We start from the raw sequence: 18,249 nt of genomic DNA, 5'->3' as shown, positions 1-18,249 counted from the left end.
TCTATGAATTGGCGTCTAGCGAAGTGGGCCCTTCTCTTGTCCCAATACGATTTGCACTTCAAGCAGCAGAAGTCGATAAAAGGACAGGCGATTTGTGACCTTTTGGCGGCAAACCCGACCACAGATACGGCAGAAGTATATGATGACTTGCCGGATGAAACCCACGAGGTTAACACCACATCACACCAACAAGTATGGCAATTATACTTCGATGGTGCCTCAAGGGCAGTTAATAGAGTAATAACCCCGGGATGTCCTACAGTTTCCTCTGGAGTTGGAGTCGTCTTAATCTCCCCTGGAAAGCACGTGATGCCTCGGGCTTATTCGTTGACTAGTCCGTGCTCCAATAATGTTGCCGAATACAACGCGCTTCTCATTGGACTCAGTTTCGCCAAAGAGCTGGGGGTCGAATATCTCGAAGCTTTTGGAGATTCGCAATTGATAGTCAACCAAGTTCGCGGTGAGTATGAAGTCAGGAATCAAGACCTGATCCCGTACCACCAGGAAGCCATCAAAATGGCAGAATCTTTCGAAGAATTCTTTATTGAATACATCCCTCGTCTCCAGAACGCTTATGCAGACGCACTGGCGGCACTAGCAGTATCACTGGCACAGCCTCCCGAAGCTGAGCTGTTAGTCACAGTACGGACGCATCAACTCTGCGTACCCATATACAGTACGGAGATTGAAGAAGAAGAGGATAGAAACGTGAACGCCAAAGAGGTGAATTCAACTCAAATTGGGTCTGAGTCCCGAGATTGGCGTTTTCCTATCATCGACTACGTCCAATATGGTATCTTGCCAGAGGATGTAAAAGAAAAGGAATCAATCCGCCGAAGAGCTCCAAGATTCTTCTATAATACTGAAACCCATACATTATACCGTAGAGGGTACGACGGTCTTTTACTCCGATGCCTTTCGAACAGAGAAGCAAAGGAAGTTCTTAAGGAAGCACACGAAGGAGAATGTGGTGCGCATCAGCCCGGTCCTAAACTGTATGATCGCATCAGGAGGATGGGATATTTCTGGCCAACGATGGTTCGTGACGCAATCGAATACGCACGAGAATGCCACGCTTGCCAGATACATGCGAATTATATGCATCAACCGCCAGAGCAGTTGCACACGTCAACCACTTCATGGCCGTTCGAGACTTGGGGTATGGACATAGTCGGTCCTATTTTTCCCCCTTCAGTCAAAGGTGATCGGTTCATCCTCGCGATCACAGATTATTTCTCAAAGTGGGCTGAAGCGATTCCGCTTAGAGAAGTGAAGACGAACAACGTCATTAATTTCATCAAGCATCATGTCATCTACCGACACGGCGTGCCAAGACGGATCATTCATGACAACGGTCCGCAATTTATAAGCAACGCCTTCATCAGATTTTGTAACAAGTTCAAAATTGAAGACGTTTCATCAACACCTTATTATCCCGTCGCGAATGGATTAGCGGAGGCGTTTAACAAGACGATCATCAAGATCTTGTCAAAGCTCGTGAAGACCAATAAACGAGACTGGGACGATAAACTCGGTGAAGCACTCTGGGCTTATCGCACCACCATACGCACTCCTACGGGAGCTACTCCGTACTCGTTAGTATATGGATGCGAAGCGGTGCTACCTTTGGAAATTCAAATTCCCTCCCTTCGGATCGCTCTCGCAACGGAGATGACGACCGAAGAACAACATCAGAAGCGTCTCGAAGAGCTCGAGAGGCTGGATGAAAAGCGTTTGGAGGCTCAACAACACATCGAGTTTTACCAAGCCAGGATGTCAAGGGCTTTTAACAAAAGAGTCCGACAGAGAAGCTTCAAGGAAGGAGATCTGGTCCTCGCTGCTCGCCGACCAATAATTCTCACCTCCAAGAAGAAAGGTAAATTCGAACCCAAATGGGAAGGACCGTTTGTAATAGACACAGTCTATTCAAACGGCGCATATCGCCTGATTACTCAAGAGGGCGCCAGGCAATTAATGCCAATAAATGGGAAGTTCCTGAAAAAGTACTATCCCTAGTACATTCAGGATAACTCATTTACCGGGAAGTTCCTCGAAGAATATTACACTTAATATTCTAGAGGATAACCCAAAATCATTGTTCACCACCAAAATCCCTCACTGATCAATTTCAATTGACAGTGAGTCCACCAAAAATGTTTTTCTGGCCCTCTTGATTCTCTCCATGAGCAAGAGGTCCACTTTCAGTTCGGAGTCCCTTTTCGATAAACGAAAGAACTCCTTCCCTTTTTCTCTTTGGTTAAACCTTGTTCATGGTTATAACCGGAGTTGAAAATTCCACTTCGATAAACGAAGAACCCATTTTCAGTTTAGATAACTCATCCTATAAAAGGCAAGTTTATCTAAATTTTCCAGATTCTCGGAGTGGACACCCCACTTCTAGTTTCTTCCTCGCTGGAAATAGAATATAAAATTCTTCCTTTCCAGGATCAGGGAATAGAATATAAAATTCTTCCTTCCTTGTTTTCGGGTTCGCCTTCACCCTAAAAGAAGACCGGGAAATAGAATATAAAATTCTGCCTTTCCCGCATCGATCTTTTCCGAAATTTATCAATTTAGGATTCATCCTAGGAAGTTTATCCCGAATCCTAAGCAGGGATAAGTCTGCGCCTAACACGCGCTGCCGGTTTAGTCTTTTTCCGCACAAAAAGACACCAGAGTTCGATTCTGGGGTATTCTATCCTGAAACCTAAGCAAGGATAAGTCTGCGCTTAACCTGCGCTGCCGGTTAGTTCTTAACCGTTAAAAAGAACACTCGTCCGCATATTCAACATTGCGGCAGGTTGTTATTAATAACACCAAAATCCATGCCTTACACGCATGGGGAATGTCATCCTGAATCCTAAGAAGGGATATGCCGACGCCTAACACGCGTCGCCGGTTTAGTCTTTTTCCGAACAAAAAGACACCAGAGTCCGATTCTGGGGTATTTTATCCCGAAGCCTAAGTAGGGATAAAGTCAACACCTAACACGTGTTGCCGGGTAGCCTATTCCCGTAACAATGGCGAAGTCTATGTATTCGACATCATAGCACGAAGTCTAAGGGAGTTCATTCCCTTAGCACAACGTTACATGCGGAACGGCTTTAGACAATCCGCATGCTAGCCCGACTCAAACGGTAGTCGGTAAAGGCTAATCAAACCCGTTGAAGGCTGGGGGTTAGCCAAAAATCCTAAAGTCAACACCTAACACGTGTCGCCGGGTAGCCTATTCCCGTAACAATGGCGAAGTCTATGTATTCGACATCATAGCACGAAGTCTAAGAGAATTCATTCTCTTAGCACAACGTTACATGCGAACGGAGTTAGACAATCCGCATGCTAGCCCGACTCAAACGGTAGTCGGTAAAGGCTAATCAAACCCGTTGAAGGCTGGGGGTTAGCCAAAAATCCTAAAGTCAACACCTAACACGTGTCGCCGGGTAGCCTATTCCCGTAACAATGGCGAAGTCTATGTATTCGACATCATAGCACGAAGTCTAAGGGAGTTCATTCCCTTAGCACAACGTTACATGCGGAACGGATTCCGACAATCCGCATGCTAGCCCGACTCAAACGGTAGTCGGTAAAGGCTAATCAAACCCGTTGAAGGCTGGGGGTTTGCCAAAAATTCCATGAGTATTATGGTCAATCATTTCAAACGAAGTGAGGAATCATAATAAAGATAAAGATAAATCAGTTCCATTAAAGAGAATCAAATGTCAAGGTTTTCAGCAAATAAAATCATACATCAAGCCCATGGCTAAGAACCTGCTGACTGAATTCAGACAGCTTCTCATCATAAGAGCGTCTAAGCTCCTCCTGCAACTCAGCTCTGACAGACTCTTCGTTCGCGGCTAAAGTCCTCACAGCAACCTCCTCTGTCTCAGCCAGTGTCTGCTTCAAGGACTTCAGCTCATCAGATAAAGCAGCATGTGCTTGCTGATTTTGCATCTTTGTGTCTTCCTTCTCACGGAGTTCTCGTCGGAGCTGATCTATCTGAGAATCAAGCTCCTCAAGTGAAGATGATCTAGTGGCAAGGTCAGCCTCAACTCGATCTATTCGGCCCCGCTGCACCTGAATCTCGAGCTCGGCAACCATCCGAGTACTGCGCCATGTCTGTAAGCGAGCATCCAACTCGGCAGCAACGAATGAAGAGGCACCTGTATCCCGGAGCTCATGAAACATCTGAAGCTCACGCTCTAAGCGATCAAGGTCATCAACCATAGCCGTCGCCAGATCCGGACATCCTATGTCCCTAATCAAATTTATCTTGGAATCGAGGTAGGGCTTAAATTGGCGAAGAGAAAGTCCGTCGTGGAGGAGTTTGCCAATTATAGCAGTCAGGGAGGAGAAATAAGAGCGGACTTCTACGCTGATGATGATCTTCTCAGGGTCATTCCCCGATAACAACTCCTTAACGAGGACATGAAGCTGAGAAGGAAGCCCTACACAAAGAAGAGAAATTCGTCAAAAGCCTCAATAAGGAAATGAATGGCTTTGCTCAGTTAATTAAATTATACCTCCTCCCCCTCGAGTCACTGGGGGTGGTGGAGATGTAAGGACTGTAGCTGCATCGACTGGTGGAGTTGGTCGTACAGCCGGCTCAACAGGGTCAGCCTCAACAAAAGCCCCTGTTAGGCACAAAACAGAAACATCATATTATAGTTGCATTAGTCAAGGAATTGGCTAGTCCTATAGTTAGCTTGAGAAGAGGCACGCACCTTCAAAATAACCGTTCCCGGGAGTCTGAGGGAGTACAGACTCAGGAAACATATCCTGAGGCGGCTGGCCATCGATCTGAGGAGAATCATACATGAAGTTGAACATAGAAGTGTCCATAGGCAGGCCTTCCCCATCGAAATCATCAATCGAAAAATCTGACACAAAAAGATATAAGTATGAAGGAGGAGGAAGGAAACTATGGCCGATAGAAGCAAGTTACCTCTTGAAGATGTACCTGGAATCACCGAACTGGGTCCTTCATTGACAGACTCCCCAACATGGGCGGTCTCTGCAGGCTTTTCTACCTGGTGCGGTGAGTCAGGCTCACCAGGAGATGCACAATCATCGGGACTCATCTCGCCTTCCTCACGATATCCTGCATAGGATGGGAAAGCATGAGCCAGAAGTTCTAAACGATCAAGAAAATGATCTATAGAATAGACGTTACCTCCGTCACTAACAGGATCCTCATCAGCCAAGTCCATCTCAGATGCTCGTGAATTTGCATGCGGCTTGTGGGCTAATCTTTTCCGCCTATCAGCACGGACAGCAATCGAAGGTCTTGCCCGGGTAAAAGGACGGAATTCGTCGTCACTGTTGGTCGCTGTCCCTGAAATATCGAATAGTGGTCAGGAATAGCAATTTGGAAATGCAGAGAAAAAGAAAGATAGGTGACTAACCTTGCTCCAAATCTGCCTCGTAGTCTTCAGGGTCTCCGCCTGAGGCCTCTCCAGCAGAACTAAAGGCCCTGTGACCTTCTGCATCAAGTCGGCGGGTCTTGCCCTGAGCCCTCTGTGACCGAGCACCGTCCCGGATCGCACGAGAATCAATCTGAGAGGCTTCTTCGGCCATCAACTCTTCGATAGGCTTCACAGGGACAGTCTTATTAGCTGCTAGCAACCACTTGCAGCTCAAGAAAGTGAGGTTCAACTGCCGCTCAGTACCTGGGAGACTGAACCTAGCACCAGTGCAGCCAGTCACGGTCCACAACCATGCACGAAGACCGTCCACCAGACCTCCATGAGCCCGAAGCTGCTGGCGCGGGTTCCCAACATAAAGCTGGTCATAACCGAACTAGCGGGCGAATCGGCAAGGTAGATACGGCTCTATGAAGCACTGATTCCCCACCCGGAAAGTCAGGTAACCCGGCCTAATGTTCACTAGCCAATTAAAGCAGCCCATATCCAAATAAGTCCTATACTCCCTCGGCTTCTCCTCATCAATCAAACACTCGCCGTACCGGCTGGAGAACTGTGGGAAGCAAGTGGAGAATGCCCAGCACTTGTGGACTTGTAGCTGACGCCTGATATCGGGGAATCCTCGGCCCTCCCACTCGCCATTCTCAAGCAGCTGTAGAAAGGGAACAGACTGGTCTATGGCATTCGGTACCGACATCACATCGGAACGATGAAGGACGAACCAAGCCATCAAATAAATATACGGAAGCTCCACCTTAATGGTAGGAATCTGAGTCGGTTTATCATCATCTCTCCGTGTAAAAGCACCAGAAATCTGCCGAAGCCCTCGATGAATGTTAGCAACCATCACCGGAAGAAGCGAAAGTTCCTTCTTGTAGGCAAGCTGAACTGCAGGATAGAGCACTTCCAGTGGCAGAGCGTCACCAGACTGATACGGGACCACACATTTCTTCAACCAGATGGCGAGATAACCGGCAAGGAGAGTCATCGGACGAATCGGTGCGGTCGCATGATATAAGAACGATCTGAATTTAGTCCCTGCAGGAAAGCCACTCTCAGGACTGCTAATGGTATAGGATTGGGCGTTAGTCTTCTTCAGCAGCTCATTAACCTCTGAAGGAGTCAGCGGTGCCAGTTCACAAATAGATTGGCCAGAATGGCTCTCCAGATTCCTGAACAAATATGATGCGAACTGCTTCAGGCTCACATTTGCTTTGGTCCTCTTCGCTAGGGGCTTAGACTGCGCCAAAGCAATGTGATAATGACAAGTGAGGTCCCATAAGGTCTCGTAGCGGTCGGGCATGCGATCCTTCAGCTGACTCAACTCATGGTTGGAGGGAAAGTACTCCTGGTATAGCATCTGTCCCATGGGCAAGCCAGAAATCTTGTGCATCTCATGAAGAGCCAAGCCCAACTCTCCGTGCCTGGTCAGAAAAGTGTTGGAATCTGGATTATAAAGCTCGCATAGGGCAAAGAAATGCTTCGCGCTTGTAGGCAAGCCATGCATGGTGGCCCGAATGGCTGCATAAAGGCCGCAAGCATGTAACTCCTCGCTCCATCGGCTCAAGACGTACTTCGTCATACGAGCCCACCAAAACCTGTCCAAAGAATGGACCCAACCATAGAATCTGTGGCGCGGTGCAGGCATCTCCCGTCCTAAGATAGCGAGGCGATTCCTCAAAGTAGAAGCAGTGGTGAGGAACTCGTTGCGAGGCGGGGTATCTAGCCCCAGTACTCCAGGATGTAGTCCAACAATGTGATCCCGGCTCGAACCAGGAACTGCCTGATGAGTAATATAGCCGCAGTGGACGCTCTCATGCTCCTCTGTCAAACGCCACGACATCTCCCGTTTCACAGCCTGGCGCCTGAGCTCAGTCAAAGAACGGTGTCGAGGAATCTTCGGCAAATACATGAAACGACTGCCAGTCTGGTAAAGCCACTGCTCAGCTTCAATAAATGCTGCATCGGGATCTCTGGTAGAGTCGCCAAACAAGAAGTCAGTCTTCCTAAGAGACTGAACGGAACCGGCATCCTGCACGAAAGGCGGATCTGTGATCAGCTGGCGAAGGGCTCGATGTCCACCTTCCTTCACCACTTGGGCAACTTCCAGCGACGTGCCCGGACCAAACTGAGGAGTAAGCGGAATGGGCGAAAAGTCATCAGACGTCGAATAATATTCGTCACGACGTCCATTCACCGCATGCGATGAAAAGGCTCCGGAAGGATATTCCACTGAAAACAAGCAGTTAAGTGTTTGTTAATTTCAGATATAAAAGGAAATTGAACTCATTTCCGTCTTTAAAGCGTCGATCCTCACCAAGGAGAATCAAGGCTTTTCCCGATCGCCTCACCAAGGAGAGCAAAATGGGGTAAAAGGACTAATTTGCAAATTTTCAGAAAAAGAGTGCTAATTTGTAAAACTTCCGTCTTTAAAGCGTCGATCCTCACCAAGGAGAATCAAGGCTTTTCCCGATCGCCTCACCAAGGAGAGCAAAATGGGGTAAAAGGACTAATTTGCAAATTTTCAGAAAAAGAGTGCTACTTTGTAAAACTTCCGTCTTTAAAGCGTCGATCCTCACCAAGGAGAATCAAGGCTTTTCCCGATCGCCTCACCAAGGAGAGCAAAATGGGGTAAAAGGACTAATTTGCAAATTTTCAGAAAAAGAGTGCTAATTTGTAAAACTTCCGTCTTTAAAGCGTCGATCCTCACCAAGGAGAATCAAGGCTTTTCCCGGTTGCCTCACCAAGGAGAACAACGGGGGTAAAAGGGACCAATTTGCGAATATCCAGAAAAAAGAGGACTAATTTGTAAATTTGCAAATATGCCAAAAAAGTAGCTCACCAGCATATGAAGGAAGCGCGCCATCAGCCGATGCAGCAGGAAAACGACCTCTCGAGACTCGCGACATAATGGCCTACAAAAGAAATCAAGAGGTCAGATCTAAAAAAAAAAAAAGATCACATTTTTATCCCCTAAAAGATAAGCTCGAGGCGCCAAATTATAATCCGAACCCTCACCCGTGGTCCCACAAATTCATAAATTGAATAAAGCATAAAAAATGTTGAAATTATGAAGGATATACCTGAGGAAAGGCTCGAGGATCCGACAAAAACTAGATCTTGAAAGGTGCTCGAACCACGCGCTCGAGGGGCTCGAAGGAAACTCTAAATATGGAAGTTTCGAGGGATTTCTCAGTCAAAGATCCGAAGGAAGGTTAGATCTAAGACAAATATCAAATTTTTAGAGAGATCGGATGCTTGAGGGAAGAGAAAAGCAAAAAATAGGACAAGAGGGGGGGCCGGCCCTAGGTGGAGGAAAAGAAAAAGAAAAAGACCCCTTTTTATAGGGTGAACCGGGTTGAACCAAACCGAACCGAACCGGACCGGACCGGTTTTGAACCAGAATCCAAATTGAAGCCGAACCGAGCATCGAAACGACTTCAAATCGAGCGACGGTTCAGTCCATCATTCACTCACTCCTCTCCCATTTGTTCGGAAGAGTCGGAGGATTTTTTGAGCCGATTTACTGCCTTTTTTGGCTCATTTTAAGCCGGTTCAGCTCATTTGGGCACAGAAATCACTCCAATAAGGTATATGAGTATAAACTATTCCCTATTTTTGGTTTGAGAAGTTCCTGGAGAATATGTTTTTATAAATATTCTTAAGGATAACTCAACAACACTACGCCGGACAACGCGTTGCAAATAAAGACTCGACGCCAACAATCGATGTTTAGCTAAAAGATCAGGAATCAACTCCAAGTTTAAAATTCCGACAACGGTCAGACAATAAATGCAGCACCGGAACTCTTACAGACTTTCGACAAAGCACCGAAAAGCCTGGAGAATTGAAGGAGTCAAGAACGGGAATCATTCCAAGATCCCATTACACCGACTAAAGGTGGGGGCAATCATATCCAAAGTATTCCAGACTCTTCTATAAAAGAACGAGACTGAAATACTTTGGAGGGGGTATCTGTAGGCATATAAAATTGCTTATAGGTCCCCTAGCATAGCTCGGCACAAACCGACGAACCAACGAGGCGACGAGATCGACGAATCGCACGCAAGCGACGGAATGCACCCATACGCGTTCGGAATCAAGCCAAGTGTTAAAGAATCAACGAGTCATCCAACCGGGAATAGACTCGGACGAATCACGATCGAATCAAGATCAGTTTCGGACTCGAACTCAGAAGTGGATTTACTGCCAAATCAGGAATCAGACTTACTGCCAAATCAGATCAACAAATCAAAGTCTCAATCAACCAAATCACGGACAGAACCGGAAAACGAACGCAACTCAAAAACTCGGAAAACCCACACCTAAGGGGGCTCGGCTTAAGCCGAGCCACCCATGGGTGGCTCGGCACAGTGCCGGCCACCTATGGGTGGCCGACATTTCTCTGTGCGCGGGCACAGTCTTGAGAGCTTATAAATAGGCCTAGAGGTGTTCATTTTCAAAGGTCGAACTTTCAAGAGCCGAAACTCTGCCGGATTGAAGAGTGAACTCGGAGCTTTGAAGACTTGAAGACTTGCACATTCGGATCTGATCCTCGGCGAGCATCCACGTCAGAAAAGGCAGGATTTCGAGAGGAAGAAAGAACAGATCTGAGATCTACACGAGATCACACTCCAGATCTAAGCTTGGTCTTAGATCTCGAGATCCGAGCGATTATTCCCTTGGTGGACTAATCCCTCCCGGCTATTATTCCCTTCATGGAATAATACCCGTATAATCGTGTAGATCCGACCGGATCTAGATCGCGCGGTGGTCCACGGATTAACCCCGGCGTTGGCAAAGAACCAACCAAAGCGAGCGACCACAAAACAGGAGCTCGTGATTTGTTCACAGAAGGAAAGTTGTAATTTTTACTTTTTTTCTTTGATTTAGTTGTAACCGGATCTATAAAAGACCGGATCTTTGTAATCCAAGATGACAATTATTTCAATGAAGAAAACAGTTTTCCCCACGAACAGTAGGTCCAACACATGGACTATAAATGATGTAGGTCCAACACATGGGTCGCAAAGCTACATGTCCAACACGTGGACTGAAATAAGAAAATGTATCACACATGGACTTTATGATCGAGGTCCAACACATGGGCCGCAATAGATAGACATCTAACACATGGACTACAATGGATTTCAATTTAAAAACATCTATGTACTATTCACTCTCATGTCTCGGTGAAAAAAAACAAAGCCTCCTGTCTGTAGCCAACTAGTGAACACAATTCTTTGTGCTTAACAATCCCAAATAATCCAGAAATCAAGCCAGCCACATGACGTATGCACAAAAAAAAACAGGATAGAAAACTGACTCGCGGTCGGCCGTCGCGCCCAGCACGGTCGACCACACCAAGAACAGAAACTCACTGTGTTTCTGTGCTCCCCAGCGGTCTACCACTGCACCATGCACAGTCGACCGCGATCGATGGTCGACCACCGTGCCCAACCCGGTTGACCGCGATCAAGATAGAAACTAAAAACCGATCTATGCACGATACGCGGTCGACCTCCGCGCCACCCGCGGTCGACCGCGAAGCAGAAAAATCCTATTTTTTGGTTTTTATTCTAACTGATATTGATCTCGATCTTCGTGTGATGTTTATATGTACTAGCAACCCTATGCATGTGATTTAACATATCTGGAACTTGGTATAAACAGTCTAATTACTATAGACAAAAAGAAACAATTTAAAACATGCATATATATGATGAAACCTTCGAAAACAACTATTTTTCTTTCGAAATTCTTGTTATACTAAACACATGTTCAAAATCTGCATTTAGGAAAACATGGGTGATCTTTATTAATCTAAAAACATTTTTTTGTAACTTACAATATAAAAGATCAACTTTTATACTCAAACTAGCATGTTAGGCTCAACAAAAACCCGTGAAAAACATCATTTAAAAGCATTTAAAACTGGATGCAGGGTTGGGCGAGATGAAACTCGCCTGAGGGGTGATGAACAACTGTGGTTAAGGTCGTGACGAGGTTCTCCTTCGCTGAACACCGCTGGATCTCGCTCGAACTCCTCGAAATCCTCCAAGAATCGCCCAAAGAACAAGCTAGGGTTTGCAAGAGGGTAGGGGGAGGCTGCTAGGGTTTTCTGTGATGAAGAGGAGGCTCTCCCGGGGTAGGGGGAGGCTGCTAGGGTTTTCTGTGATGAAGAGGAGGCTCTCCCGAATTATTTAATATATATATGAGCTCTCAAACCCGACCCAAAACTCAAAACAACCCGGACTGGGAAAAACAGTCTGGCCGCTATGCGGTCGACCGCCGCGCCACGCTTGGTCTACAGCATAACAGAAATCTGCTGTGCATGAACCTTTCGTGTGCTGGTCTTTTCCACTTGATTTCTCTCACATAATCATACTTATTTGATCCCAAAACACTTGTTATCATATTCCTCTATGATCTAAACATATATTTCACAATAAAAACTCATTTATTTAATTATATGGGGTTTTATATTCTTCCCTCCTTAAGAAAATTTCGTCCTCAAAATTCAGAAATCGTCTCACAAACATTAATAATATGAGAGAATCATAACATCTCATAGCATAACTTTTCAGATATGAACATAGCGGTATTTAAGGTTAACAGTCATAGCATAACTTTTCAGATATGAACATAGCGGTATTTAAGGTTAACAGTCTAGAATGTAAATACTTGCGCCTTAATCCCTAACTAATGAACATAGCGGTATTTAAGGTTAACAGTCTAGAATGTAAATACTTGCGCCTTAATCCCTAACTAAATGGAAATAGTACGTCGGGCGAAAAATCCAAACAAGGAACCCCCTATATATATACCACGTATCCCAAATGATTACGTATTAAGTGTCAATACCCCCATTCTAGCGTTAAAGATAAATACAACTATTCCATAACCATCATAAATCTTAAGAAAACAAAATTCAAACAATTCTACCTGCTCAAACAGGTGTGGGTAGTCGCGACACATATCCTCCTCGTGCTCCTAAGAAATCTCCTTAGATTCTCTCCGGTTCCATTGGACTTTCACCAAAGGAATCATTTTATTTCTAAGCTTCTTGTCCTCTCTAGAAAGTATACAAATTAGGATCTCAATCGTAGTCAAATCATCCCGAAGTTTGATCTCCAAAGCATCTAATACTCCTTGTCTCTCCTCATCACGAAGGTGCTTTCTGAGCATAGAGATGTGAAATACGTCATGCATACTAGACATCGATGCTGGAAGATCTATTCTATAAGAAACAGCCCTAATTCGCTCAACAATCCGGAAAGGGCCAACATATCTCGGGGCAAGCTTTCCCCGTCTACCAAATCGCTGCACACCCTTCATCGGCGATACCTTCAGCATGACAAAATCTCCCTCCTGAAACTCTAACGGTCACCGTCTATAATCTATATAGCTCTTCTGTCAACTCTGAGCGGCTAAAATGCGTTCCTTAATCACTGCTACCTTTTTGGTAGTTTGCCTCACCAGCTCTGGTCAAAGCAACAAGCTATCCTCTGGCTCTACCCAACATATAGGGGATCTACAAGGCCTTCCGTACAATGCTTCATATGAAGCCATACCAATCATCGCTTGATAACTATTATTATGCACGAACTCTATCAACGGAATATGATCCTCCTAACTGCCTTGGAAATAAATAACACAAGACCTCAGCATGTCCTCCAACACCTGGCTCACCCTCTCAGTCTAGCCATCTGTCTAAGGGTGAAATACACTGCTGTGTAATAACTTGCTGCCGAATGATTCCTTAAAACTCCTCCAAAAGTGCGAGGTAAACACTGATCCTCGATCTGATACAATTGTATCTAGAACTCCATGAAGTCAAACTATCTCCTGAATAAATATCCTCGCATATGTCTTGGCGGTATAAGTGGTCCTCACTAGAATAAAATGTGCCGACTTCATCAACTGATCCACTATTACCCAAACTGAATTGTTCCCCTTCTTTGACTTCGGCAACCCTACAATAAAATCCATAGAAATGTCCACCCACTTCCACTCTAGAATGGATAAAGGCTGAAGTATCCCTACTGGTCTCTGGTGCTCTGCCTTCACTTGCTTACAGGTGAAACACTTAGCCACATAATCTGAAATGTCTCTACGCATGCCACTCCACCAGAAGTGTCTCCTCAATTCCTTATACATCTTGGTGGTTTTTGGATGCACTGTATACTGAGCACGATGTGCTTCATCAAATAACTCCTTCTTCAGCTCCACACTAGCCGGCATAACTAATCGACCCTTCATCCGAAGTCCTCCATCTTCTCTATTGGTCTTATCATCTTTGGGATCTTTGGCAATCTCATCCTTCCGGATTTGAATCCAAGAGTCCTCTAACTATGCTCTGACTACTCTGTCCCTCCAAGATTGCTGTACTGAAATAGCTCCCAAGTATGTGCTAGTCTCGCCAATCTCTAGCCTAAACTCGAACTGACTAAGGGTGAGAATATCTTTATACAACGAGCACCTCAAAGCCGCAATCTGATGTCAACGCTTCCTACTTAAAGCATCTGCCACGGTGTTCGCCTTTCCCGGATGATCCCGAATCGTGAACTCTAGTCCTTGATAAACTCGATCCATCGCTGCTGCCTCTGATTAAGTTCCTTCTATGAGAAAAAGTACTTTAAACTCTGATGGTAGGTGAAAAGCTTGAACTGAACTCCATATAAGTAGTGTCTCCATGTCTTCAGTGCGAATACTACTGCTGCTAACTCCAAATCATGAGTGGGGTAGTTCTGCTCATGTACCCTTAACTGTCATGAGATGTATGCTACTACTCTCTGAGTCTGCATCAGAACACCTCCCAAACCTTCTAACGACGCATTCGTGTACACAACAAATGTCCTGTCACTGCTCGGAATGGTAAGAAACGGCACCGTAGTCAACTTAACCATCAAGGTATCAAAGGCCTCCTGGCATTCCATGCTCCAAGTGAACTGTGTACACCCTTCTTCGTAAGGCGTGTGAGTGGCATTGTAATCTTCAAGATGTCCTAAATGAACTTCCTATAGTATCCGACCAAGCCTAAGAAGCTAAAAATCTTAGTAATCGTCTTTGGTGGTTCCCAATCAAGCACTGCTGAAACCTTAGCTGGGTCTACCACTATGCCCTCTCTGCTAACAATATGGCCAAGAAACCTGACCTTAGAAATCCATAACTCGCACTTGCTAAAGTTAGCATATAGCTGATGTTCATGCAAGGTCTGCAAAGCCAAACGTAGATGCTGCTCGTGCTCCATCTCTGATCTCAAGTAGATAAGAATATCATCGATAAACACAATCACAAACTGGTCCAAAAATAGATGAAAGACCCGGTTCATCAAATCCATGAATACCACGGGTGCATTGGTCAACCAAAATAGCATAACCAGAAACTCGAAGGACCCATATCAAGTCAGAAAGGCGGTCTTGGGAATATCCATCTCCCGGACCTGCAACTGATGACAACCAGAATGAAGATCAATCTTTTTGAGAAATATTGTGCTCCCTGTAGCTGATCGAACAAGTCATCAATCCGATGTAAAGGGGATATCTATTCCGGATAGTGACCTTGTTCAACTAATGATAGTCGATACACAATCGCATACTACCATCCTTTTTCTTCACGAAGAGGACCGACGTTCCCCATGAAGAATGACTCCTACGAATAAAACCCTGAGCTAACAACTCATCCAACTAGGTCTGTAGCTCTCTCTTCTCAGTAGGTGCCATGCAATAGGGTGCTCGGGATATTGGGGCTGTGCCCAGCTGCAACTCAATACAGAACTCAACCTCTCTCATAGGAGGTAACCTAGGTATGTCCTGAAAGACATCCTGATAATCCGAGATGACTCTAGTCTCACATATATCAACACTATGCTCCCGAAGCATCACCTCCTCGATGTATACTAGTAATGACTCTGCAAACTGGTTCCCCTAAGAGGTTGCCACAACTAACTCAGACCCATCAGATGCCCGTAACTTGACTGTTTTCGCAAAACAGTCAATACTAACATGGTAGGAAGACAGTCAATCCATACCTAAAATAACATCAAACTCTGACATGCTCAACACCATCAGATCGACAAAAAACTCAGACTCATCTAAGCTGATAATACAACTCCTACAAATGCTCTCCAAGAGCGACATCTCACGAAAATGGGTGGAAACTGACAAAGGAGTATCTAGAGGCTAAGCTGTTGGCCTTCTTGTTTTGATGATGATTTACAAACAATTTACTACTAATGTTGTTTGTCTAGTGTTTGTGCATTCCTATGTTTTGTAGACAAACAACGTAGTTGGAGGTTGGTATATATATATATATATATAGTTATATATATATACACAAGTTTTGGTTTCTATGCATATATATAGTTTTATATATATACATACATAGTTTTGAGTTGTCATGTTTATAAATATAAAATCACATGTTTCATATTTACTATTGTGTTTTGGTATTTATTGCCTAGAATATGCAATTTTGTGAAAATATTATATTCCTAGTTTTTGGACTTAACAATAATCATATACATACTTTAATAAGTCTATATAATCATTGTGCAAAGTTTCAAAACATGGTTTAGCCAAAATGTCAAAATTCACATGTTTCCATTTTCGTGTTTTGAACTATTTTGCAAAATGATGATTTTTCACAAATAGGAAATGCAATCTGGAAAATTCTTTTTGTAACATGTTCATTTACATGTTTATATACATTTCCCAAAGTTTCATTATCTTTGGACTTCATTTGTTATTTTTAACATATTTTCCAAAGTCTCAAAATCAGCTTCTAAAACCTGTTTTTCTGCTGTGTCAGTTTTCGGTCGACCGCACCGGTCGACCGATCATTTGTTCTTTCAACAGCATGTAGCAGAGAGTTCATCGGTCGACCGATGCGGTCGACCGAGAGCTCCATCGGTCGACCGCACCGGTCAACCGACGATGGTCCAGAACAGTTCATAGGGTTTTTGTTCTTCGTCGGTCGACCGATATTTCTGCCGATCGACCGCCTATATGACCGTTGGTTTCCCAATGACTATTTCCTGAGCTGTTTGCTGGGTCTGTTTTTGTCTTTTGTTAGGGGTTTTGACTGAGATTTAGAGTGGGTATAAATACCCTATTGCTGCTCTCTTTCAATATGATCCAACAAGTTTTTAAACAAAGTGTTTAAACAAGGGTTTAGGGTTTTACTGTTTGTTTAAGTTTGGGTTTCTGTTTACAAAGGAGGAAGTTTTCACTGCAGATTTAGGGATTCATTCTCAATCCCCTTCATCCTCTTCTTTGTGTTCATAGAGAAGTTTTCTAACTCTTTTCTCTAGCAATTTCATTATTGATTTTCATATTCTTATTATTGCTAGTTTGCTATTTGAGTTAGATTTTATTTTACTCATTGTTACACACACCCACATTGAGCTTTTAGTATGTACATACATAGTATAGTTGTGTGGTGAGAGATTGTAACTTTGAGTTGTGCTTTCATTGTGTTCTCATCCATAGTTGAGAACAATCAATTATAGTAATTGAGCCAAATTGAGAGATACACTTGTAATACACTTGTACACCAAGAGAGAAGTGTGTGGCGAGAGTCGGGGATCGTCCCAAGAGGAGTGGCTAATACACTTGTACACCAAGAGAGAAGTGTGTGGCGAGAGTCGGGGATCGTCCCAAGAGGAGTGGCGTCAGTTGACGAACCTAGTGAGAGGTTGTAACCGAGCACTTGAGGGAGACACGTCTAGTTCAACACTTAGTGGGTGTAGAGTGTGTTTGCATAGTGTTTGTTGTGTGAGAATTTTCGGTGAACTTGGAAACCGAATGTGTAGAAGTTCCAGCTTCCAAACCGGATTGTGTTTGTAGATTTCTCCCGGGGAGTGGGGAGCGGAGACGTAGGACGAAAGGTCCGAACTCCGTGATCATATTGTTTGTTTGAGTTTGTCTTTGGCGTTTTTGTTTTTGCATTCATCTTATATCGCCAATTGTGCATTGCTCATTTACTTCATCCACTATCTTATTTAGATTATTTACCCTTGTGTTGTTTATATATCCTTGCATATATTTTATCATATAGGATATATCTCATTGTTTATATTGCTTATCCTAGCTCATATATCTTATGGTATTTCATACTTGCTAGGATAACTTGTTAATTAATTTTAATTGGCATATAATCGGATTAGATTAGCATAAGACCCTAATCACCCCCCCCCCTCTAGGGTCTAACATAAGCTCCTAGCTGGAGTCTACTCATCAAAGCACAAGATTTGAAAGATTGTGAAGCTCCTGAATCGAAAAGAATACGGGCTGAAAGAGGTTAACCGAAAACGTACCCTCCACTATGGACCCGCTCGCTCCATGATCACGAGGGACTATTACATAGACCCTACTAGTAGCCTGAACCTGCTCCGCTGCTAGAGGTGTAGCATATGGAACTACCTGTCCCTGAGGGACCTCCTGCACTGCACGAATCAGCTCCTCAATCTTCAGTACCATTGGTGGTGCCTCTAGTCTCGCCTGCTGACCCAGACCTCGGCCCTGGGCTCTAATCTGCTGCTGATTCTTCCCTCTCCCTTGCTGGGCTCCTACTGGTGCTTTGTGACATTCTGATGTTTTACGCCTAATCTTACGGCAGTTATAACATGCACCCTAAAACTTGCGCTGCTGGGGCGCTCTCTGATCATGCTGAGGTCCTCTCCTATGAGGGCCTTGTTGTTGCTGCTGGGGTCCTTGAAATGATCTCTTGTTCTTGCCCTTATCCTTGTTGTTTCCCTCTTTGTCCTTCTGGAACAAGGCTGACTCATTCTCCTGAGAGATGGCAGCATCCGCTACCTCCCGAATTG

General features: G+C 44.6%; 1 protein-coding gene across 1 annotated transcript; it reads right to left on the bottom strand.

Moving 5' to 3' along the window:
• LOC109831169 lies at window positions 14,192–17,902 on the bottom strand. The gene is made up of 3 exons (XM_020398508.1): window positions 17,740–17,902; window positions 14,536–14,675; window positions 14,192–14,440 (listed from the first exon to the last, which is right to left on the bottom strand). The coding sequence occupies exons 1-3, from the start codon at window positions 17,900–17,902 to the stop codon at window positions 14,192–14,194; spliced, it is 552 nt and encodes a 183-aa protein (XP_020254097.1).

The sequence above is a fragment of the Asparagus officinalis genome, chromosome 2, assembly GCF_001876935.1.
Source record: "Asparagus officinalis chromosome 2, Aspof.V1, whole genome shotgun sequence".
Classification (NCBI taxonomy): Eukaryota; Viridiplantae; Streptophyta; class Magnoliopsida; order Asparagales; family Asparagaceae; genus Asparagus; species Asparagus officinalis.
The sequence above is the reverse complement of the archived record's forward strand: the minus strand, read 5'-3'. Positions and strand labels throughout refer to the sequence as shown.

What these genes read in the sequence shown, in the direction of transcription:
- LOC109831169 (XM_020398508.1), bottom strand. Translation starts at nt 17,902, where the DNA reads ATGGTACTGAAGATTGAGGAGCTGATTCGTGCAGTGCAGGAGGTCCCT. An exon ending in GAGCGGGTCCATAGTGGAGG is followed by an intron (nt 14,676 to 17,739) that starts GTACGTTTTCGG and finishes ACTTGAGATCAG; the next exon opens with AGATGGAGCACGAGCAGCAT. An exon ending in TTAGCAGAGAGGGCATAGTG is followed by an intron (nt 14,441 to 14,535) that starts GTAGACCCAGCT and finishes CGGATACTATAG; the next exon opens with GAAGTTCATTTAGGACATCT.